Genomic DNA, 25895 nt, shown 5'->3' with positions numbered 1-25895 from the left:
GTGGAAATAGAGGACGGTCTTCTGTGGGAGGGAGCTGAAGAGTCTTGTGGTGTCTGCAGAAATGCAAATGTGAAATTGAAACACTAAATCCAGGCAAATCAGGAAGGAATATTCATTTTCTCAATCAGTAATCGTATTTGTTTTAAGGAAACTTTGAAAAACTATTTGTTTCCAAATGAGTAGTCGCATTAAATTGGTAGGGGCAGGTAGTTCCTTTGAGAAAGGAAACCTTGCCTTTACCACTCACTCGTGATTTAGGGTTTGGTTTAGGACTCTTACTACTTTCCTGTTGTCCAGTGACTTTTTTTCAGCCCATGAATTCTTCAACCGTCTTTTCTCTTTCTGTTACCCATGGTTGCATAGATTTTCCTCCTCTTTAACACATCCATAGGACTTGATTTAATCCTTACAAGAAATCATCTTGCTTCTGGGTATAATTGGGGTTGGAGGTTGGGTAGGTGTCAGAAAATAACAATGGTGTATTTTCAAGTTGTGCTGAAGATGTTTTTAGACCAAAGAAACTTGGTGGAACTGTCTTGCTGCAGAGCAGGCATGCTAGGCATTACGTTTTTGCATCACATTCTGATGAGGTCTGTGACATTTTATAGTACACTGTTAGCATAATGGTGAAAATATTAACCTAAAAGACTATTTTGGCCGGGCGCGGTGGCTCACACCTGTAATCCCAGCACTTTGGGAGGCCAAGGCCGGTGGATCAAGAGGTCAAGAGATCGAGGCCATCCTGGTCAACATGGTGAAACTCCGTCTCTACTAAAAATACAAAAAATTAGCTGGGCATGGTGGCGCGTGTCTGTAATCCCAGCTACTCAGGAGGCTGAGGCAGGAGAATTGCCTGAACCCAGGAGGCAGAGGTTGTGGTGAGCCGAGATTGCGCCATTGCACTCCAGCCTGGGTAACAAGAACGAAACTCTGTCTCAAAAAAAAAAAAAAAAGCTATCTTGACTCTAATCTCAGTTTTACCTCTTATTAATTCTGCCATATAACCTCGCTGTGTATTTATTTTGTCATCTGTAAAACAGGATAAGGGTCATATCTCCTTCATGGGGTTGTTGTGAGAACTAAAAGAGAATGCTTAGGACATTGGTGCATGTTGAATGCCCAGCAAGTTTGAGTTGCTTATTTAGAGATAAATCCAGTAATTGAGGGCAATTATAATTAAGTAGTCTCATTGTTGATTTAAGACTCTAGGAGCATTGAGGAACTTTCTATTTTTTTTTTTTAATAGCAGTTTGCACTGGGAAATAAATGATCCAAGTTCACTTTATCTGTTAATTTCATGTTGCTCTTCAAACAAACAGCAAAATTAACTGGATTGGCTTTTAACCTCCTTTCCTTCAGTGATTTGTGGAGATGTGAGCATTAAAATGTCCTGAGCAGTAAAATAGCCAGAGGCTCAGGAAGAACATGACAGTTTTGAGATTATCTCAAGCTTTTCCTCAGAAGCCAAACAAAAGCAACGAAACACCCCCAGAACCAAAAACAGGCCTTCCTCCTCCCGGGATTTAGTGCCTGCTGCTGTAGCTGCTCTGAGGTGGAGAGGCAGATGGCAGCAGTGAGACACTGTTAGGCCTTTTCTGATGTTTTCGTCTCTGTAGCAGAGGAAAGAAAAGGAATCTTGCAAAAAGCAGTGCCCCACTTTTGCCTTGAGCTTGAGTCTCTTTTCTAATTTATTCTTGTCAAATTTTGCTAGTACTTAAATCTGAGCCACCCGAGTGATGAGCTTGAAGATAAATTTATTTAGCTGTCCCATCCTTTCCAGCTTATTTTTTTTGAGACGGAGTTTCGCTCTTGTTACCCAGGCTGGAGTGCAATGGCGCGATCTCGGCTCACCGCAACCTCCGCCTCCTGGGTTCAGGCAATTCTCCTGCCTCAGCCTCCTGAGTAGCTGGGATTACAGGCACGCGCCACCATGCCCAGCTAATTTTTTGTATTTTTAGTAGAGACGGGGTTTCACCATGTTGACCAGGTTGGTCTCGATCTCTCGACCTTGTGATCCACCTGCCTCGGCCTCCCAAAGTGCTGGGATTACAGGCTTGAGCCACCGTGCCCGGCCCCTCCAGTTTATTTTTTAATACTCACCTATGCCTGGCCACACACATTAACATGGATTTTAGTCTGTACTTTTGGGGTATTTCTTACAGGGAAGGTATTGGAAAAAACATTAGAAGTACGGTTCCCGCTCGTAAAGATTAGCTTCAATATAACTTCAAGACAGAGATTTTACTCTACTTTCATGTTTACAAGCTATCCTGCATAGTTCCATGGATAGTAGTAGAAAACACAAGACTCCTGGATCTTTGACTCGGGGGTGTGTATTACTGTCAGTAGCTGGAGTAGTGCATTTTGTTCCCTGAGCCCTGATTCCTAAGGGCACTGCACAGATGACCAGCTGATACCTACGGATGATATAGTTGGTTGTCTTAGAGGAGGCGAAACTCTGAATGTAGGAAACTCAAATCTTTTATAATGGCAAGCAAGCAAGCCTTTTGCTCTAGGAGTCAACCATCTCTATTTGCTAAGGCTGCAAGCAACCCTTCTCTTTGCTCCGAAGGGTAGATATTGGAATAGAGGGTGCTCCAGGCACTCTGGGGTGTTTTAATAGTGGCGAGTGGGTGGTATGATGTGGGAAGATGCTTTGTGAGCACTTGTATCCAGATTGTTGCAGACCCTAGGTCTGTGCTGCATAGTTTGCCTTAGTGCTTTCTGTAGGCTCTGGTGAGCTATTGATAGATTTGGATGGGAGTGTGTCTTGAGATCTTTGACAGAGAGTAGAATTGGTGGGAATAGAACGAGGGTAAGATGTAAGGCAGGGTGGTTGCTTGAATTTGAGGAGTCATTTAGATAAGAAATGATGGAGGTTTAAACTAGACTGTTTGCAATGGAAAGAAGGGATAGATAGGAAGAGAGACTTCTCAGACAAACAATCTGATGACCTGCTGGATATTGGAAGTCAGGGAGAGGGGAAAGCAAGAATGAATGGACTCTAAGCTTCCCAGACGGGGTGGATGAGATCTTTAGCCAAGGCAGAATACAAGATGAGCAGTAGGTTTTGGAGGGGTATAGACTGTTTTTGAATATTCTCAATGTAAGTGGCATGTTACATATAAGAAATAGAATGAAGGCAAGAGGAGAGATGGCTGGCATTATTTTTAGCAAGCTAAGGTTTTGATGTCTAAGACCAGATGATAATGGAGAAAAGGATGGAATCTTTGTGAATGCTTATATTTTGATGAAGAGAGGTAGAAAAATGGAGACACAAGACAGAGGGATAGGAGGAGAAGCAAGAGAGGATGGTTGTAAGGGAATCGATAAGAGGGGAGATTCCAAAGAGGAAGAAGTCAGCTGTGTCAGCTACTCTAGAAAGGTCAGTTTGGTGGAGGAACAAGAAGCAGCCATTGGGTTTAGTGGTTGGAAAGTCAAACTGGATAATAGCAAGGTTGTACTTTTTTTCCCTTAGGTGTTATTCTTCTCACAAGAACCATATGAGTCAGGTGGTGTTATCCCCATATGCATAAGCAGCTGAAGTGGAGAAATATGATTTGATTTGTTAAGTCTCAGAGGTAGAGAGCAGTATACTACAACTTGCCGCCCATGGGTGTTTTAAATACTCATGCTCTTAACCACAGTGAGCACGAGGAGATGGAGATGCTGTCGCCGGATCTTTTTTTGAGAATGTTGGAGATGAAGGAAAGGAAAACAGAAGACAAGCTTTTATAACAGAGAAAGTTTAAAAGTTTGAGAGTCCTGTAGGAAAGGGAAGTAGGGAGGGAAGATTTAAGTATCACTCTCTGAAAGTGTTCGTCTAGATTTAGGAGTCAGCCATTCTAAAGGTACACCTGCCTTTTTTCCATAACAACTCCTTCATGGACCTCTGAAGGCACATCCTTGGCCTAAGAAAGATGCACTGTCTTTACTGAGGATTGCTGCAGCAGCCCAGGAGGCCTCTCCATAGCAGACATAATGTCAATACAGAATCTGCATATGACAATATATTAAAAATTCTAAGGTATTACATTTTACGTTTTTGGAGTATATCACACTCTCTCACACAATCTCCACAAAACTCAATAGGTATTTGAGCAGATATATATTACTTATTAGGCTCAGTTGCTGCACATACGGTATCAGAGGCCAGAACAAGGTAGGGTTAACCTGTCATACATCATGCAACTAGGTAAAGCTGGGGTTTGGAGCCTGGTTCCCCTGGCTCTAAGTCAGAATTATTCTATGGCAGCAGAAACAGGGTGAGAGGAAGAGTTGGTGGACAGTGTAACTTAGTGATGTTGGGGAAGCGTGATCCTACAGGAAGGCCCAGAGGCTGCGAGATACTCCTTTTGCCAAGGTCCATGCTATGAAGAAAGAATGAAGGGCACATTGAGTGAGTCACAGCCAGTGCCTCTGTTAGATGCTGGGATGGTAGACATGAGGCCTCTGGGAGAGTGTGGGTCCCCAAGTGTTACTCATGAAAGAGGAAACTACCTGTTACTCTGCTGCTTTCCTCTAGTTCCCATCTAGGCACTTTGCCAGTGGCTTGGGTAGAGGAATAGCAGCAAGTCTAGGGTGTCTGGTCTGAAGTAAAAATGCTTTCCTCTTGTGTTGGTTAGAAACTGAAAACGAGGCCAGCTACCTGTAGTATACAGTCCGTTTTGACCCTAATAGAAAGGTGACAGCTAATAAACCATCCACCTTTTGTATTTGAGACTTAGATTCAATTTTATGAGACTCAGCGTATCTTAAGATGTATCTTAAGAGACCTAAAGGTGTCAGTACTTCCAAAAATGTGGGTTTAGACCCAGAACTGGGTATTTTCTTTCTACTTTTTAAAAACGATTTCTCACTCATCTCCTGGGATGGGACAGCAGTGAGTGAATGTGACACAACCCCAGTGGGCACAGCCACCCTCATGGGCCAAACTGTCTCTTTCCTGTGGTTGGTCTCTGGTTTGTTTGGGAGTGGGAAGACTGGGGGAATGAGATCCTAAGACCTTTCCTAACAGTGCCTGCTGTCAGGAAGGCTATTCATCCCAATACAGAAATGCATTTACACAGAGTAGGTGAAGGCGAACGTGCAAGTGAAAGTAAAACTTACAGGAAGGGGAAATGCAGATTAGTTGCTGGCAGATAATAGCTGTCTGTAATGTTTTTCTATCTGCTGTTCAAATAATTATCCAAGGGAAGAAATTACAAATGTTATTGGTGAGCTGGAATTGTATATTTTCCATGAGTCATTCTTGTTAAGTGAATTTTGACTCTCTTCCCAGCGTGTGCTTTATTTTATGAAAGTGGGCTTAGAGAGTGCATGCCTTGGTTAGGGCGCTTGTATGTATCGTGCCTAGCTGTTTTGGAATTAATTTTGAGTTTTATTCTACAATTAAAGCTTTTAATGATAGCCTGGTATGTGTGAAGCTCATGCACTTGTTTTATTTTTTTGAGACGGAGTCTAGCTCTGTTGCCCAGGCTGGAGTGTAGTGGTGCAGTCTTGGCTCACTGCAACCTCTGTCTCCTGGGTTCAAATGATTCTCCTTCTTCAGCCTCCCAAGCAGCTGGGACTATAGGTGTGTGCCACCATGCCCAGCTAATTTTTTTTTTTTTTTTTGTATTTTTAGTAGAGATTGGGTTTCACCATATTGGCCAGGCTGATCTCGAACTCCTGACCTCGGGATCTACCTGCCTCGGCCTCCCAAAGTGCTGAGGTTACAGGCGTGAGTCACTGCGCCTGGCCCTGCACTTGCTTTATAAACATTCTCTCCTTTAATGTTCAACAAAACCCAGTGACCATCATTAACCCCATTTTAAGATGAACAAGCTGAGCACAGAGAGGTTGAGTAACTTGCTAGGTCACATAGCTAGAAGGTGGCAGAGTTGGAAGTTTTCAGGATGTCGGTAATCTTAAACTGTAATAATATTTCCAAGGTTTGTTTTTTATTTAAATGGAGGTACCAAGGTCCAGAAAGTTTAAAATGTTATGCAGTATTATGTTGAACTTCTCATGTTTGTACAGCTATACTTTATCTGCTGTCTCCATGCTTAGGAATTATCCCTTACCCTGCTGCTTGACAGTATTTAATGCACTGTAAGTGTTACAAATAACGCATTCTTCTCCCAAAGCTTTAGAATTATGTAAATACCATATCTTAAATTTATGATGGTGAGTATATCCCTTTGATGGAACAGAGAGGATCATTGTTCTGTCTCCTTATATTTAAAATCATTTTAATATAAATACACATTTTTGACAGAATGTTATGTTATGAATTGCTGAGTATCTCGGAAGAGTATCTTTGTGTATGAACCTGTTTATTTTTATGTAATCCCAGTGCAGCAAATAGCATGGGAAGTGTTTACTATACTTACACAGATATTTAAGCATTAGTGCTTACTGAGGATTAGTTACAAATATATAGGAACGCATTAGTAATCCACCTGTGATCTGAAACAGTATTCATGAGTCTCTTCATTGCTTTTCTTTATATTACCTTCATAATACATCATTCTTAGCCAGATTGCTAAGTATTTCCTCACAAGTTTTTCTAATTATTTCACGAAGAGTGTGTTTTTCTTTCATTTTCAAGAATCTTTTGAGATTAGCTACTATTTGTAATTATATAAAAATATATACATATAAGGCATCTAAAATATTGATTGATATTTTTTATGGGCATAAAAGCATATGTTTGTTCATTGTAGAACCCATAGGGAATCTGTCTTTGCAGTGCTAGAGGAATATGCAAACCTATATTTGTATTTGTGCATACACATGTGAATGCCAGTAGAAACATTAATGACCTTTCACCCCTGTTGTCAACACATGCAAGAGCAAATAAATGATTCAGTCACTCCACAAATATTGCTGAAGTATCTCATTCCATGCCAGGCAGTCTGCTGGTTACTAGATGAGAGCTTAATGTTAGTTTATAGAACAATGGAATTTGGGAATGTATTTCTATAGAATCATACAGCTACAAAATTCTTTTAATCATTTCATGTCTGTTACCCTCAAAAGTGTTTATCTTTCACTTTGAGCCTTTCTCCTTTGTCATTATATCTTTTTCTGTCTTGTATTTTATTTCTGTATTCCCTTTATTGATTAATCATTGGTATATTAATTGTTCACTTGTTTTTCAGTTCATTTGTATACCATAGGCTAAGGACAAGGTGAGGTATTAAGAATGTAGAGCTATCAGATATAAAAACTGCTCCTGAAGCCAAAAAGATAAGAAAGAACTTCTTAATCTATTTAGTTTCAAGTTACTCTTTTAATTTTAACTGACTCTTTAATTTTACTGTGTGTCTTCACTTGATTCCACCTCACTGCCTAAAATATAAGTTCTCAATTACTCTTGTGAAATTAACAGGAAGTTAAATGTTATGTAATTTCTAGCCTATCTTCTCATTTTTCCAAGTTTTTGTCCCTTTCATTTTGTATTCTTCTCCCTGTTTACCATTTCTATTTTTAAAACTTACCGGTCTTTTCTCTTCTGCTTTCTTTATTCTAGTGCCACTTGTTCTCAAATTTATCATTTATGTGCTAGTTGTAGCCGCTCTGGCCTTTATCTCCACCTCTCTTGTTTATCTGCATTTATCAGCCCTCTTAAGATTTATTTTCCTTTTGCATCTAATTTTTTAAACTATCCCAGAACATCTTATTTCTCTAGCCCAACTACGGGGACCCGTGGATACCCGCTAGTGCTCAGTAGTTCCATGTAGGTGTTTTCTGGAGCTGACTGGTCTCTGGCTCTGGTAACACCATTTGGGTTTGAGAGGGAAACAGCTGAGCAGAGACGATGATGAAACTTGACTGCTTACCACTTTTTGACCCTCTCCTCAAGGAAGATGTGGGTGATGTGAGTAGTGCTCTATGACAGTGTTGTGGGGGATTGGAGGAGACAGATGGGAGGAAGTCAGACACATTCGATTTTACCTTAGCCATTTTGCCCAGGGACAGCTGTCATCACTATATGGAGATAAGCTTACCTTTTCTTTGCTAACTATCAGAACCAATCTCAGTCTCATTTATTAAGAGAAAAAAAAATCTTTAGGCCTGTAAACACATTGACCAGGTTACAGATTTTTGTTAAAAGTTAGAAAATAGTGATATCAGTTTTATCACTGAGCTTTTATATCCCAAAAAAATCACTGTAATTTGGATTTTTTAACTTTAATTTTTTAGTTCTGAATTGTGATGTCCATTTTGACCCAAGTCTGTATCTATGGTTCCATATTAATTTCAATTCAAATCAACCTAGCTATGCCTATTCTGTGCCCAACTATTCTATGCAAGGCACCATAAAAGCTATTAAAAGCAAAAACTAAGGTTGACCTAGTATCTTTCCAAAGTAATATCTCTATGTATTTGGAGAGAACGTGGGATACAGGTTGATTCTTCATCTGAAAAGTCTGGTGTGTTTTGGAATTTAGACTTTTTTTTAATTAAAAAAGGTAATAGACCTAAAGGCATAGTCAAAGATTTCATGATGGAGATTGCAAAAGCAATTGCAACAAAAGCAAAAATTAACAAATGGGATCTTATTAAAGAGCTTCTGCATGGCAAAAGAAACACCAGAGTAAACAGACAACCTACGGAATGAGAGAAAATTTTTGCAATCTGTCCATCTGACAAAGGTGTAATATCCAGAATCTACAAGGAACTTAAATTTATGAGAGAATAACAACCCCGTTGAAAAGTGGGCAAAGACATGAAGACACTTCTCAAAAGAAGACATGCATGTCACCAACAAACTTATATGAAAAAAAATTCAACATCACTACTCATTAGAGAAATGCACGTCAAAACCACAATGAGATACCATTTTATGCCAGTCAGAATGGCTATTATTGAAAAGTCAAAAAACAACAGATGCTGGCAAGATTGTGGAGAAAACGGAGTGCTTTTACACTGTCGAGGGGGAGTGTGAATTAGTTCAGCCATTATGGAAGACAGTGTGGTGATTCCTTAAGGACCTAGAGGCAGAAATACCAATTGACCCAGCAATTCCATTACTAGGCATATACATACCCAAAGGAATGTACAGTGCTTTATTATGAAGACACATGCATGCATATGTTCATTGCAATATTCTTCACAATAGCAAAGACATGGAATCAACCCAAATGCCCATTAATGATAGACTGGATAAAGAAAATGTGATACACTATGAAATATAATATACTATAATATATATTATATTTATATAATATATAAAATATACACTATGGAATATTGTATATTATATAATTTATATCATATATAATATATAAATATATGAATTTACAAATATATATAAATATATAATGAATTTATAAATATATATAAATATATACAAATATATAAATATACAATAAAATATAATACATAATATATTGTATTTATTTTATATATATTTAATATAAAATATATATAATATATAAAATATATTTTATATGTAAAAATATATATAGATATAAAAATATATATTATATAATATAATTATATATATTTTTGCTATATATAATTATATATAGCATAATAATGCAGGAACAGAAAACCAGATACCTAATGTTCTCACTTTATAAGTGGGAGCTAAATGACAAGAACACGTGGACACATGGGGGAACGACACACACTGGGGCCTGTTGGAGGGCATGGGGATGGGAGGAGGGAGAGGATCAGGAAGAATAGCTAATGGATGCTGGGCTTAATACCTGGGTGATGGGATGATCTGTGCAGCAAACCACTATGGCACACATTTACCTATTTAACAAGCCTGCACATCCTATATATATACCCCCTAAACTTAAAAGTTGGAAATAAAAAACAGAAAAAACTAAAAAAGGTAATATGGGACATATACTGAATAGAGTATTACATCTCCAGAAAGGTTTGGTTTGGAAATTACTTTTAACATGTGAAATACAAACATTCACTCTGAGTGGAAAAAATACTTAAATAACCTGATTTCAGGTCATGCATTTATACTTTTTCAGCTCCAGGATTTTTTTTTTATTTTTAAAAATTATTTAATCTGTCTGTTAAATTTCCCCTATAAATTTCTGAATTGATTCTCTGTCTTTTCTTGAAGTTTCTTGAGAAGGAAGCTCAGCTTTTTTGAATTCTTTGTCTGAGAGATTGCACATCTTCATCACTTTAGGGTTGGTCTCTGATGCCTTTTATTGCCTTTTAGGTGAGATCATATTTCCCTGAATGTCCTTTTAAAACTGTTTATTTCTTAGGGACAAGGTCTTGCTATGTTGCCTAGGATGGAGTGCAGAGACTATTCACAGGTACAGTCATAGCACATTATAGCCTGGAATTCCTGTCCGCAAACATCCTTCTTTTTCAGACTCCCAAATAGCTGGGATAACAGGCACTCGCCACTGTGCCAGTTCCTGAATGCTCTTGATGCTTGTAGATGTGTGACAATGGCTGCATGTTGCAGGATTAGCTATTTATATTCATCTTCTCAGTCTGGCTTTGTGCCTGTTCTTCAGAGGGCTTTCCAGGGATTCTAAGCAGACCGACTCTTGGGTTTCTTAGGCCTGTGACCACTGCAGCTGTCTCAGCACTAAAGGATGCCCTAAGCCCAGGCTTGCCACCAGTCTCTTTAGGACTCAGAAATTGATGTGTCCTTCTGCCCTAGATGGACCTGAGGAAGACCTAAAGAAGGTAGTCGGGCTCTTAGGGAATACAGGCCAGAGACCTGAGTTCAGAAGACTGTTGCAGTGGCCCAGATGGGTGTGTCTCCCAGCAGGTCTCTGTGTGGGTGGGATGAGTTTCTGACTATAGCAGAATGAGCTGGAGTTGAGATGAGGCCCTCTTGAGATCTGCTGTGGGGCAGAGGCTGGAGAACCAGTCTCTTTAAGTGTATGCCTCCTAGTAGTTGCAACACAAGGTTGTTACCTGATTGCAGTGGGAGCGGTGAGAAATGAGGCTGGGTCCCCTTGGGATCTGCTCTGGGGCAGAGGTTTGCAAGCCCATCCAGAAGGGTCAGACTCCCAGCTATGAGACGTGAGTGAGTCTCCCTTTGTGTCCCTGTGCAAACAGCTCTGAGCTGGGACCTTGGGTGAGGGGGACTGGAGCCAAGCCATTGGGCAAGTCTCAGGTTCACTGCTGAGACCACTGTTAGTATGCAGACAAACCTTTCTGTCAAAGCACCAGTGTGCAAGATTCCCTTTGGACCCCTTGGCAGATAGTTTCAGCTGCAGGCCCAAGGCCAAACAGGGCTGTGGCTAAGTCCCTTGGACCTAGGAGCAAGCCTGGCACGTCAGCCACCTGGACGTTGGTCTGCACTCTCAAAGTGACCCTCCCAGGTCTTGGGATCGACCAGGGTTTCACAAACTTTACCTGAATCCTGAGATGCTCTCAGAGAAACTTTGATGGTGGATGGACGCAGGATTCTTATTGTTGTATGAGGATATGAGCAGGTTACTTTATTTTTTTCTTTTTTACAAGCTGTCATACAGATGGATGAACAGGTTACTTTCTACGCCACCATCTTGATGATGCCACTCCTCTATCCATTAACACTTTTGATTTTGGGAATTGTGGCTAAGATTGTGGACTTGTTTTAAGATGTGACCTGGTGGGTGCAGTGGCTCTTGCCTGTAATCCCAGTACTTTGGGATGTGCTGAGGCAGTAGGACCAATTGAGCCAGGAGTTTGAGACTAGCCCGGGCAACATAGTGAGACCCCCTCTCTACAAAAAATAAAAAATTTGGCCAAATGTGGTAGCATGTGCTTATAGTCACAGCCACTCAAGAGGCTGACATGGGAGGATTGCTTGATCACAGGAGGTCAAGGCTGCAGTGAACTATTACCACACCACTGTATTTCACCCCGGGTGACAGAATGAAACCCTGTCTTAAAAAATTTTAAATGTACTCAAGTAGTAAAAGGAATTACTTATGAATTATCTTTAGAAGATGGATATATCACTGTGGGCTGGTGTCGAAAGGGGATTTTTATCTGGTTTTGAAGGTTTAGATGGGAATTTTACTCACTGTTGAATCTTGGGCAACCAGAATAGCGCCTGGCACATATCTGATGAATATATGACCATTGAATAAATCTGTGAAGAGAAGGGAAGAGCATTTCTGCTGAGGAGACTTCAGCCTGAATATAGCCACAGAGGATGGAATGAACTTGGTTTTTTGTGGGTGATGGTCAAGCTGTCTGTTGTGATTAAGGTGAATACATTGCAGTCCCTGTAGGAAGTTGAGGTGAGGCCCATCATGGACATGTGCATCTGTGTGCATTACATACTTGGTAAAGCTAGTGGATATAGGCTGGATCTAAATGCTTGCTCTTAAGTGGGGATCCAGGAGACGTTAGATAATAAAAGTGGTTTGAGGCCAGGCACGGTGGCTCACACCTTAATCCCAGCACTTTGGGAGGTCGAAGCAGGTGGATCACCTGAGTTCAGGAGTTTGAGACCAGTCTTGCCAACATGGCGAAACCACATCTCTTCTAAAAATACAGAAAAAAGTTAGCCAGGTGTGGTTGCATGTGCCTGTAGTCCCAGCTACTTGGGAGGCTGAGGCAGGAGAATTGCTTGAACCTGGGAGGCGGAGGTTGCGGTGAGCCAAGATCGCACCATTGCACTCCAGCCTGGGCAACAAGAGTGAAACTCCATCTCAGAAAGAAAAAAAAGAAATAAAAAAAGTGGTTTGAAAATAGATAGAAAAAGAAATGTTCAGAATGGATTGTAGTTGTGTGTTTCTTTTTAGGGATTCCATAATAAATGTGTGTGCATGAAATTCAAGACTGTGTTGGAGAGGCAGAAATGAGTCTGAAGTTTGAAGGAAGAGTGGACATTGACTTGTTGTATTTGGAAAGTGACAGCTAAGAAGTCAAAGATGATTTCAAAATTCTAGCACTTGTTGATCAGAAATAGTGATCCCTTTGGCTGACAGGGAAATTTGGAAAACAGCTGGAAAGGATGTGATAAACTCACTGATATGCCTTGGCATATTGGTTGGTCTCTATCCTTAAAATGTATTTGATGTCTTTTATATGAACATATATGTGTTCATAGTTATAAAGTGTGTTCCAGCTCTCCTTTAGTTCAGAGCCTTTGAGAACAGTGTAGCAAGAAATAGAAAATCCAATAGGACTTGAGTGTATGTATTTTATGTGCTATTTCCAAGCTGCTTTTGTACAGATTTATTTAAATTTCATTTGAAAATGTAAAAACTGTGTTGAGTAGCTTTAATTCCCCCTTGCACCTCTCATTATGCATTAGCAATTAACTCTACTTCTCTCAGGTTGATGAATTTGAACTTGATCAATTATCTGATAGTAATTACCAGCACAGAGTGATTATTAGTGCCGAAGTGACATTCTTATTTCATCTCTCCATATAATTCAGGTCCTTTTCACAGAGGCATGTTTGTTTGAAGGCAGAGTATGATTTGCTTTCTTGGCTTCTAGGTCAAACTTCTTTAGGTTTCTTAAATAGAGTGGTATTGAAACCCTCTGTTATTTTAAACTTTCTGGACATGCCCTTCTGGCTTCCAAAAAGAAGGAAGGAATGAAGCTCAGTCTTTTCTCCTGTATCAGACTCAAAAGGTCTCTGACTTTTGTGTTTCTTGGCAACTTCCTTTTCTTTTTTTCCAACTCCTGGCAGGGCTGTGCAGCCTCCTTCTCCTCCTCGTAGTCACTGAGCGCTCCCCCTCAGGAAGGTTTGTCTCTGCTGCTGTGACTTCTTAGCATTCTGAGTAGACTTAGGTAGACTAAGGGCTAGCCTTTGCCCTTCTGGTTCTCTAAGCTCTAATGAGATAATTGAGAGACATTAAGTGTATTAGTTTGCTTGGGCTGCCATAATAAAGTGTCGAGGGCTGGGTTACTTAAACCAGGGGTCCCCAACCCCCAGAGAGTGCCCTGTTAGGAAGCAGGCCACACAGCAGGAGGTGAGCAGGGGGTGAGCCTTACAGCCTGAGCTCGGCCTCCTGTCAGATCAGTGGCGACATTTGATTGTCATAGGAGTGCAAGCCCTATTGTGAACTGTACATGTGAGCGATCTAGGTTGCATGCTCTTTATGAGAATCTAATAATAAATGTAATGTGCTTGAACCATCCTGAAGCCATCCCACTACCCCAGTCAGTGGAAAAATTGTCTTCCATGAAACGGCCCTGGTGCCAAAAAGGTTGGGGACTGCTGAATAAACAATAGAAATTAATTTTCTCTCAGTTTTGGGGGCTAGAAATCCAATATTAAGCTATCAGTGGGTTGATTTCTTCTGAGGCCTCTCTCTGTCATGGGGATGGCTGTCTTCTCCCTGTGTCTTTTCATGGTCTCCCTCTGTACATGTCTGTGTCCTCATCTCTTCTTACTGGGCCTCCAGTTACGGTGGATTTGCCCCGACCCTGGTGCCTCATTTTAACTTAATTACTTATTTTAAAGACCTTATTTCTAAATACAGTCACATTTGGAAGTTCTGAGGATTAGGATGTCCACAGATGAATTTGGGGGGATGCTATTCAGCCTATAACAGAAAGAAAAATAGGACATTTACAAAACTTAAAACATAAGTAAGGAATAAAAAAGAGGCTTTATATTCCTTTGGGTATATACCCAGTAATATAAATCATCCTATTATACACACATGCCACATATATATTCATTGCAGCCCTACTCAACAATAGCAAAGGCATGGAATCAACCTAAATGCCCATCAGTGACAGACTGGATAAAGGAAATGTGGGGCCAGGTGTGGTGGCTCATGCCTGTAATCCCAGCAGTTTAGGAGGCTGAGGCGGGTGGATCACCTGAGGTCAGGAATTTGAGACCAGCCTGACCAACATGGTGAAACCCCATCTCTACTAAAAATACAAAATTAGCTGGGTGTGGTGGTGCATGCCTGTAATCCCAGCCACTTGGGAGCCTGAGGCAGGAGAATTGCTTGAACCTGGGAGGCAGATGTTGCAGTGAGCCGAGATTGCTCCATTGCACTCCAACCTGGGCAACAAGAGTGAAATTATGTCTCAAAAAAAAAAAAAAAAAAAGTACATAATATACTATGGAACACTATGCAGCCCTAAAAAGGAATGAGATCGTGTCCTTTGTCAGGACATGGATGGAACTGGAGGTCATTATCCTTAGCAAAATAATGCAGGAATAGAAAACCAAACACTACATGTTCTCACTTACAACTGGGTGCTAAATGATGAGAATTCATGGATACATAGAGGAGAACAACACACACTGGGGCCTATGAGAGAGTGTAGGGAGGGGATCAGGAAAAATGGGTACTAGGCTTAGTACTTGGGTGATGAAATAATCTGTATAACAAATGCCACCACACAGGTAACTTGCCCTATGTAACAAACCTGCGCATGTACCCCTGAACTTAAAAACAGTAGTATATGTAACTATCATTTAAAAAAAGCAAAGAGGAGAAAAAGGGGGAAAAAACTTGGCAAGGAATAATCAATGTTTTTGTGTGTGCACTGTGAGTTATAATCTATAGGACATGTGTTAGTATTCTCTCATTTCCCTCCTGGCATAAAATAGGGTAGAGGATGCAGTCCTTGATCTCAGATACAGCATGGAGACTTGGAGAGGTTTCCTGTCTTCCTCATGAGTGACTGAATGGTGACTTGAATCCAATTCTTGAGACTCTGACTAGTATTCTTTTTATCACTTCAAGCAGGGTGGTGAAAAAAAAAGTAAATTCTCCTGGGCAAATTCTGTGGCCTTTTGTTGTGTTATTTTGTTTTGGAAACTTTGGAGATTAGAGGCATCGTCTGCCTGTCAGCCAGTTGTGTTCCTGTTAGTTTTAACATTTCTAGTGGAGAAAATAAACACAGCCAGAAAGCTGCAACTCATTTGAGAAGTAAGTATGAGCCACATTTTTTGAAAGTCATTATTATGAAAATTTTCAAGCATAAAGAAAGAAAGAGATTGGTACAATGAACTTCCATATTCTTCTCATCTGGATTCAGGAATTATCAAGATTTTGCTACAGTTGTTTGATCTATCCCTTTTTCCCTCTTAAAGCAAATGTAAGATTACTTTCACCCCTTTCTGGATGCAACTTTATACAAATGAAGATTTTCTTACATACTCTTAATGCCACTCAGAGTTTGCTAATTGCATCAAAAATGTCCTTTCATCATTGATTTGTCCAGATCAGAATCCAAATGATAAGGATATTTGTTTGGCATACCAAGTTAGGTTTGACAGTACATTTTCTTGCTTTTCTATGTCTCTTGTGCTCAGGGACAATTTGGTTTCAGATCTCTGTAGAAAGAGAGGATGCACTGATTTGGTTCATCTTGCAGTATACTTTGTGGTGATACTGATTTGCAGTTTCAGAGCTCTTCATTGGACAGGGCATATAACAACTTGAAAAAAATTACAGTTTTGCTTCAGTTTTGCATGAATTTCCATGGTTTTCAAGAATCATCCAATGATTTCTTTTTATGTACTAATCATCACCATATTTTTAAAAGGCTAAAACTTTTCAAGAAAAATGTAAATAGGTAAACACAATAAACATAAAAGTTTTAGTGCATCTTTGCAAATGGCATTGTTACTCATTTCAGTGTATCCATGATACTTATTAACATCGAGGCATTTCATTTTGTCTACATGGAACATTGTTTGCTGAGATTATTATTAACCACGACTCACAGATACAAAGGTAGTAAAACAAGTTGTTAAACACTTGCTTTTTTCAAAGGTTATTTTTATAATTAACAGGAATTTTGCTAATGTTTGTTAGCAAAGATTCTGAATGCAACTGTTTGATGATGGCTTTTAAAATATGATAGTCTTGTATTTTGCTAATAGTTTGTTTCTTCCATAGGTATAAATGACCAAGGATTGTACAGAGTTGTGGGGGTGAGTTCAAAGGTCCAGAGACTTCTGAGTATGTTGATGGGTATGCCTCTTTTCTAATCATTTTTCCATGTGTTACTTGTGTATGTTCATTGACTTCACAGATTCATATTTCATAGTAATATACAGAATACTACTAGATACTATCTTCTGTCTACGAGAGTCTTCTGCTGGGCAGAGACAGTTGACCCACAGAAGTAGATTAGTATTTGCATCAGCATAGATGATCTATTATCTCTGATTAAGAAATGAGAGAAAAAAAGAATGCCCCCCCCCCCCCCGCCCCTCCCTCCCACCCCCCGGTTGATTGCCTTCCTGTGCTTGCTTCTCACAGGGAAGTGGCAGTCAGGCCTCTATGATTTGTGTGGCTTCCAAATAGCCTGTCCAGAATTGTGACAGTACATTTGGTTGGACAAGACCACTGGGACTCGCTTATTTTTATGGAGCTTCCAAAACTGTAATTTGACTGCAAGGGTCTGATTCTCAGGGATTCATTGGTATTCACAGTGGCTTGTTTGTAGTTCACACCAGGCTCTCCTCCAGAACCATGCATGCTCCATCTGTGCTGATAACACAGTGTTCTTTGGCATCACAGACTAGAGGAAGCCAGAAAGTGAATTCATTTCATTACCCCAGACATTATGTGAATGACAAAGCGCTTTTACATTATACACTGCTGTCAGTTCATTGCCACCTGTAAGACATTCCACTTCTCCCCCACCCCAAAACAAGCTGCCTCTTGAGGAGTGATAATAACTCATCAGGCTAGAGGGCCTGCGTATCAAACCAGTCTGTCATTTATGATCTTGCTACATATTAATTTATTTGATATCTTACTTTAATCAATATTAACAAATGCCCTCAGGTGTGCTGTGAATGCATTGAAACCTGTCTCCATCTTAAAGCATTATAGCAAAGACTCATTTTTAGAAAGCATGAGCCAAGATTAATAAAATCAACTGACATGTTATGGATAGGATTGCTTGTTTGGCTGTATTTGAATTAAGGATTTAATAAGCAACAATCTTTTGTAAGCGATTAACCACAGGAGAAATTGCCCATCATCAGTTGGAGAGCCTTATTAGAATACATTCTCTTCCATAAGCTATTTTCATTTTCTGCCTCTCTGGTTTAACTTGGGTGTGCAATTTTGGCAGTCAGATTTTCCTTTCTACCATTAGTGGTCTCCAAATTAAATAGACTCAGGTTGCCAGTGGTTCAGTAGCAGCTGGGAGAATTTAACAGGACTACAGCATCTGCTTTTACTTAATTTTAAAATTAGAAACACTTCTTTCATTTCCAAGATGATGTTATGATGATTAGAACTGGAAGAGTATTTTGATATCAGAATGGGGAATTTGGACTGAAAGGCACATTTTGGTGGTAAATTGGTCCTAAGGACCTGGCATTATTTTTATTATCTTTTTGTTCAAGGAAAGTTTGAACAAGGGTTTTTCTGTGGTCACCTTGAAGTGTTAAGCTGCCTCAAAATTTGTTCATAATTCTCATAAAACTCTACATGTACAGCATTGCTCAACTCAGGGTGGTAGTTTCTTTTGCTCATGGGAAATGTCCCAAGCCAGTCCTTAACTTACAAGGTGTTTTTAAATATCTAAACCCTCAAAAATTCATGACCTGGAAAACTATTTTTACTTTTCATGAGCTTGAGAGTAGAGAAGCCCAGGACATAGTGTGACACAACCTCATACATAATGCTGGCAAGGGAAATGCTTATGTTTTTAGTAATATCATTCTGCAAACAGAGGAAAGTTAGAGAATTGATGTGAAACAAAGATACTGACTTGTTACCTCCTGATGAAGCCATTCATTTAAGAGTGCTACACAATACACATTTGTTTTGAGTAGTCTATAAATAATCCCTAGTATGAAGTTAAGATTGTCAGTCAAAAACTTTGGCTTTTCATTAGCATTAATACTATTTTCTTCTTACCTTATGCTACCAATGCAAACCTTAACCCTTGACAAAATAAATTTACTTGCTATTTCCTAATCAATTTAACATTTCCTTTTTCCTTTCCTTTTATCCTGATTGACTGTTCAAATGGAAATAATTTAATGCCTCTCCCAAAAAAAGGGTTTTAGCATTTTGAATAGTCATGTCAACATAATCTTAAGGATATTTTTTTCTCCAACTTTTCCCATTTTGCTGCATTATTAGAGGGTTTCATATATATCCTGAAGAGAAAAAAATTGTGTGGGTCTGCCACATTTTTAACTTTGCTTTTTTAAGGCAATTAGTGTTTATTATTATTCCTGCAGGTAATAGGTTTATTTCAAATTTGAATTTTTTTCAAAGTACATTTTGTAATGTATTTTTCTTTGTAGAAATGGAAAATAATTTAATTGTTAAGTATTTGAGAAAGAGTTTCAGGCCATGTACTATTTTTTGAGGAGAGCTGCCATTTACCTGATTCTCTATAGTTCTTGAGAGCTAATTATTTACTGTAGAGTTTTTAATTATTGCCATTTTTACACAGAATACTTTGTATAGTTTGTTAAAGTGTTTTAAGTCTTCTTTAAATGCTCATGTAAAAGTTTATGATGATTTCTAAAGAAAGGGTATATGCTTAATCTCTTGCATGTTTTTTCACTTGTCACTTTATTTGGGTGTGTTTTTTTCCTTCACATTTAATATTAAAATAGAAGAAAATATATATTTTTTCTATTATCATACTTCTCTCTTTCCTCCTTCCTCCTGCTCCTTTCTTCCCTCCTTATCCTCTTTCTTCTCTCCCCCTTCTTTCCTTCTCCCCTGTCTCCCAGCTGGCATGAACTAGCAATGGCATTGATGATAGAAAATTGTCTAAATAGAGAGGTAGTTATTCTTCTCCAGGCCAGGTAAAGGACCAGGCAGCTGCCTTCCTCCACCTGGTGATGAGAGGGCATTCTTAGTTGTCTTCGCTTCTGGGAACCTAAAGCAACTGTCACCTGGATTTCCAGCAGCCTCTGAGCCTTTCCCTGGACCAAGCTTCTTAAGTTTCCAAAAGAACATGCCCATGTGAACAGACACCTGCCTTTTTCTTCCCCTTTGCAGGCTCTAAGACAGGGTTCACAGAGTGTGGTAGAAGTTGTTATTTTTTTGGTAAAGCAGAAACTTAGAACAGTTGGAAAAAGCAGGGAGAAGTATCAGATGAGTTGTCTTTGGGTGAGTCGTGATTTTTTAGTAAACGGAGTGAGAATGTAAAATATCAATTACAGTAGTTCATGGTAGATTAGAACTGATAGGAGGTAGAATTGTTATGCATTCTTCCTTCTTCCCTACTTTAGTTTACAGCATCAGAGCAGAGGAAGAGAAAGTTATGAGAAAATGTGGTAGTAGCTTGTGTGGTCTGGTGAGTTCAGGGGTTAATTCTAAACCTGATTTGCAAGAAGGGCTGGATGATTTCATTTGCACACAAAACCATAGAAAACAAGAAATAAAAACAATTGAAAAGAGTTTTACTTGAAAAACATTACCGTGTTTACTTTGTAGGACAGTTCTGTCTCATAGATTGGGGGAAAAGTGAAGTAATGCAGCTGAAAAAAAACTGATCTTTTGATTATAAAACATATTTTCAAAATTCATCCATTCACTGTGCTTTTTCAAGTACTTTAAAATTGGACCTAAGTCAGTGTTGAGTAGGGTGCTAGAAGCTGCATAAAATTGCACTTTGCATTTAGGTTGGACTGCAGATTTTCAGTTTCAAAAAAATGACCAGTGGTTATGTAAGTTTGAAACATTCACCCAAATTAAAAAAAATCAGCTTTTTTATCTGTGCTTGTTAGTTTAGATTTTTAACAAATCTGTGAAGTGTCCTTCCTTGGTCAGAAAGGAAGCAAATTTTTTTGTCTTTCTTATGGTAGAACATATATTCTGAATGAACCTCCAAATGTATTTTCACGTTTGAATTCCAAATAAGCATTAAATTCTGCCTAGTCCCAGTGCATCCACTGATTGTAAAGGACTGCTACGGATGATTGAGCTATTTGAAAACATTGAAAATTTAAGAGAGAATTAGTAACATAGACACTGTGTAGTCATTTGCTTCTGATGTGACAGCTGCTTTTTATTCCATGAATTTAGAATGATGGCTTATTTTTCCATAGAAGGAATATGATTCTCAAAATACAGAATCATAATTTGGTAGAAAGCTGGAAATAAAAGATTTCACTTAGAAGCATCTTGACTTTAAAAGGGTGATTTTTCGGATAGCAAGTTGATTGAAAATGTTATCCTACTTGTATGTTAAAATGAGATTTAAATAATTGATTTAATGAGAGAGAATATTCAGTTACTGAAGTAATTGGTTGGCAAAGCCTTTAGAACAGAATTATTTAGTCCTATTTATAAAGGATTGCACCTTTAATCAGGGTGCTTAATTTGATTTCTTGAATGTATCTGTGGCTTGTCTGACAAGCTCAGTAACAAATGAGTTCTGAATTGTAGGAACTGATCAAAATGTAATCAGTGTCAATTGCCATTGTTGTAGTTTATTGCATATTGCCGTCAGTTGCTGTAATCAAGAAATGTTGAAGTGCTTTAAAAGTCTTCAGACCTTTGAGTAATTGACCTCATGTATGATGCTATGGCTGTGAAATAACCATCACTTCCCGTTTTATTTTATCTTCAGAAAGTTTCGGACCAACATTGAGTTGTCATCCATCCTTCATCATCCCAAGCCTAAAACTTTTTAAGTGGCATGCATGACTTAATGTGGTGGTCCCATTTTGACAGGTTTTTCTTTTTAGTGCTTTTAAAAAGGAAATGCTAACAAGATGTTTCCTTCTTGATGAAGAGAAACACAGTATAAGGGAGGAAAAAAACCCTGAAACAACTAGGTTTTTTTTGGGTCTTAGTTAAGACATCATCATGGAGTGCGGGAGAAAGTCTTTTCCATGAATCTCTTTATTTCTCTTTTGCATAGTGGGCGTGTAGAAAACTAGGCAAATTGATATTGATGGCTCAATATCATTCGTCATAACCCATTTCCTGTTTCCTCCCTTTGGGAAGGTACTATCACTGCTTGCTTATACTTTTTAGTGACTCAGCAGTGGTAATAACCTGCTACATTTAATTATTTATGGAATTGTGTATACATTCTTTATTTGCTTTGATGCTCTCAATAGTTCGGTGAGAGCATTTACATTATCTCTGCTGTACAGATGAAGTTCTGAAGTTCAGATTGGTTTGGAACTCACTTGTGGTGGTATGGCTGCGCCACGTTGTTACAGGCATTTAAGCCCAGTTTTGTGATACCCATGCTGCACTCCTCCCTGCTGCCATGCCACAGCTGAGTGTACCAGCCCAGAGTTGCAGGAGTCAAAGATGCCACCATACTCCTCAGGGTGTTTGCCTTTCCTGCCATCCTTTCATTTTATTTCTACCAGGATTGACACTTTCCTTTCTGCAATTTACTAACTCTCCCATGTCCTTTTTTTTTCCCTTGGTGTCACATACCTTTTCTTTTGAACTTTCTAGCCATTTTAAATTTAACTTTTTTCTTTTACTTTATAAGGGAGCAACCCTATTAACTGACTTACTAACCATGTCAAAGGATGTTTGTAAGAAACATATCATTACACGCTATTTGGATAAACTTAAAACTAGTTTAAGTTAGAATGTATATCAGGAGTGTGACACAGAGGCTTCCAATAAATATTTCCCAGATGAGTGTATATATTACACAGTGTTCATGTGAAAGATTACTTGTAAATAACTTAAATCTCCACGTTATCATTTTTGTTTTGATTGATCGTATATTAATTTCAGAAACATAATCTAACGAACAGAAATCCTGAAAATCTGAGACCAAGTTCATCACCCTTTTACCCACAAGTTTGTTGCCATTCTGATATTGGCATTGTGCCATTCATGGTGCCACTCTTGGTTTTCTGTGTCATAATGATGCAGGATTTTTTGCTCCTTTGTTCAGCTATATCCAGGTTTTTGTGTCACCACCAGGAAAAATTGGGCATGTGGACATAGTGAAGGGTGAGGAGAGTGGAACTTACTTAAATAAAGGGGAGCTCTCAGCAAAGAAAGGAGTCCCACCAGCCGGCTCCCTGCTCACAGATTGAATGTGAGGCTGCCACACATTGGCTCCTTCCTTGCATAAAGTGCAAATTCCCGGTAGTTCCACCCTGTTCCCCCAGTGCGCATGCGGCCCTTAATCTAAACCACTCCACGTTGATTTAGTTCCCTTACTAAGCGTGTGTTTAACAATGGAAATATTCACTGTGGGCATGTTTAGGCAAGCCTTCTGTGCACAATGACCTGGGTGCGTTGGAGGTTCTCTGGGGACCCCACCTTACTTGCCTAGGCATTTGGTTGTCTCCTGCCTCTATCAGTACGCAGTGTGAGAGCAATGATGCCACCTAAAAAAACCATATGCATACAGCTGAAAGTGCCACTTGCTGTAAGCCAAGGCTCCTGAGTGATACTGTTAACGATGATGATGATGATGATAGCTGTACATGAATTGAAGTTGTGGATGTTGAAATACTATGTCTAATTCTTCCTTACTCCCAGCTCATCTCTTATTTTTTGCTTTGATCTGTACGACAGATTTCCTGAAGTGTCTAGTCATAGAACATAGCTTATAGTATTTTAGAGAAATTGTATAAAATGTTTTTTTAAGGAAACTGCAGGATTGTGGTTTGCTCATTTAAAAATGGAAGCTTTGTGAGCTAGACAAGAGGACCTTTGATGTTCAGGGTTTTAATTATTTTTTTCTTGTTTGCTTGCTCACTAGATGTAAAAACATGCAATGAGGTAGACCTGGAGAATTCTGCAGATTGGGAAGTGAAGACGATAACAAGTGCCCTGAAACAGTATTTGAGGTAAACTACTCTCAGTAATGAGAAAGAAGAATGGACGATTTGGATCTGTAACATAAAACAGATGCCAGTTGTGTACATAAGTATCAGTAGTTAAATTAAGGCTTATTTTAAAAAGCGAGAATTTAGCAGGTGTCTCAGTGTCCCAGAAAGAAAGGTAAGTAGTGGGTAAACATCAGTAATTAAGAAAATCGCAGCAGAACAGAAATTGATTAGACTTGGGTTTTGAAATAGGGGGTTCTTGTAGATGTACATTTTAGGAATTAAACATTATGAAACAACTTGTTGAGGCTGCTAATTGAATGAAGGCTATTTATTGAATTCATTTTATCTTTATATTTTATGCTGAAATGATTTTTTAAAAGTTTAGATGGTTTAAACTTAAAGGCTTTCAACAACATATAAATCCAAACTCTTTGAAAAGAAGTTTACTTGGTGAGGTTGTTTTTTTTTTTTTGAGACGGAGCTTTGTTCTTGTTACCCAGGCTGGAGTGCAATGGCGCGATCTCGGCTCACCGCAACTTCCACCTCCTGGGTTCAGGCAATTCTCCTGCCTCAGCCTTCCGAGTAGCTGGGATTACAGGCACATGCCACCATGCCCAGATAATTTTTTGTATTTTTAGTAGAGACGAGGTTTCACCATGTTGACCAGGATGGCCTCGAGATCTCTTGACCTTGTGATCCACCCGCCTCGGCCTCCCAAAGTGCTGGGATTACAGGCTTGAGCCACCACGCCAGCTGGTGAGGTTTTAAGATAAACTTGTTTTCTATTTATAATAGAAAATATTTAGGACTAGCATTAGAAGAGGGCAGCATTTTTTAAGAGTCACTGTCCTTTTTTTATTAAAAAGAATTTAATGATAAGCTCAGGGTTAGATGAAGAGCAAATATCTAGACAGTAAAAACAGAAAGAAAAGAATGAAAAAAGGTCACACTGTAATTCTTATATGCTGTGGTTCTATTGGGGACTTAGATTTTCCATGGCAAACAAGTGGCCTATTTTTTTTGAGACGGTGTCTCTCTCTGTCACCCAGGCTGGAGTGTAGTGACACGATCTTGACTCACTGCAACCTCCGCCTCTCAGGTTCAAGCGATTCTCATGCCTCAGCCTCCCGAGTAGCTGGAATTACAGGCTTGCGCCACCACACCTGGCTAACTTTTGTATTTTTAGTGGAGATGGGTTTCACCATATTGGCCAGGCTGGTCTTGAACTCCTGACCTTAAGTGATCTGCCTCCCTTGGTCTCCCAAAGTGCTGGGATTACAGTTGTGAGCCACCGTGCCTGGCCTCAGGACCAGTTCTTTTTAACATACATAGGTTTGTTTTTCAGGTAAAAGTTATTTGGGTTCCAGTGGATACATTCGAATCAACTTACATGACGTATTTTGTATTTTTTAAAAATTATGAAAAATTTCAGATACATAAGACCAGAGAGATTGGTGTAATGAACCCTCATGGCTCTGTTATCCTGCTTCTTGAGTTATCAACATTTCATCCTTCTTAGCTCATTAATCTTCCTACCTGCCACTTTTTAAAGATTTTCTAAAGCATTATATAACTGTACCCATAAATACTTGAGTATTTATCTCAAAAAGACATTTTAAAAAAGTCAATCAAAATATTATTATACACAACAAATTAATATCCAACATTCAGTCCATGTTCAATTTTTACCAACTGTTTTCAAAAAAGTGTTTTTATATTTGGTTTAAATCTTGAAGGATTTAAACTGTGCCAGCATTTCACTTGGTTGATAGGTTTTAAGGTTCTTTTAATCTGTATAGTTACTCCCTTTCTCCGCCACTGGCTTTTATTTGTTCATGATCTTGGGTCATTTTTGATTATATCTTCATGATAGCCTTTAACATGTTTCTGTAGCCATCCTCTGTCCTGTAGATAAAGAGTTTTCAAATAGGCTTTGTTAGACTCAGGTTAAGTTTTATTTTATTTATTTCAAGAATATATTGTCTTGGTGCTGTATTCTTTATGTTGTACCCCATTGGGTAGCCCGGGTTGTCTGGTTGTTCTACCTTTTAATGATATACAATTTATCAGTGGGTAATAGGTACGTATTACCTATTTCAAGTACTTTATGTAAAGAAGATGTTTTCAGCCACTGTTCTAAATTTTTTCTCTTTTTTTGGGGACAACATCTCCCTCTTGTCCCTCAGGCTGGAGTGCAATGGCACAATCTTGGCTCACTGTAGCCTCTGCCTGTCAG

The 25895-nt window shown here is 39.0% G+C and overlaps 1 protein-coding gene across 6 annotated transcripts in view; it reads left to right on the top strand.

Moving 5' to 3' along the window:
* ARHGAP10 (Rho GTPase activating protein 10) overlaps positions 1-25895 on the top strand; it is a 345584-nt gene that overhangs the window by 207916 nt on the left and 111773 nt on the right. For all 6 annotated transcript variants that reach the window (XM_078366438.1, XM_054252873.2, XM_035294477.3 and 3 more), the window contains 2 exons: positions 16806-16880; positions 23590-23677. In XM_078366438.1, the coding sequence (XP_078222564.1) occupies positions 16806-16880; positions 23590-23677 (163 nt within the window). The remainder of the gene's footprint in view (positions 1-16805; positions 16881-23589; positions 23678-25895) is intronic.

Source organism: Callithrix jacchus, chromosome 3, assembly GCF_049354715.1.
Source record: "Callithrix jacchus isolate 240 chromosome 3, calJac240_pri, whole genome shotgun sequence".
Taxonomy (NCBI): Eukaryota; Metazoa; Chordata; class Mammalia; order Primates; family Cebidae; genus Callithrix; species Callithrix jacchus.
The sequence above is the reverse complement of the archived record's forward strand: the minus strand, read 5'-3'. Positions and strand labels throughout refer to the sequence as shown.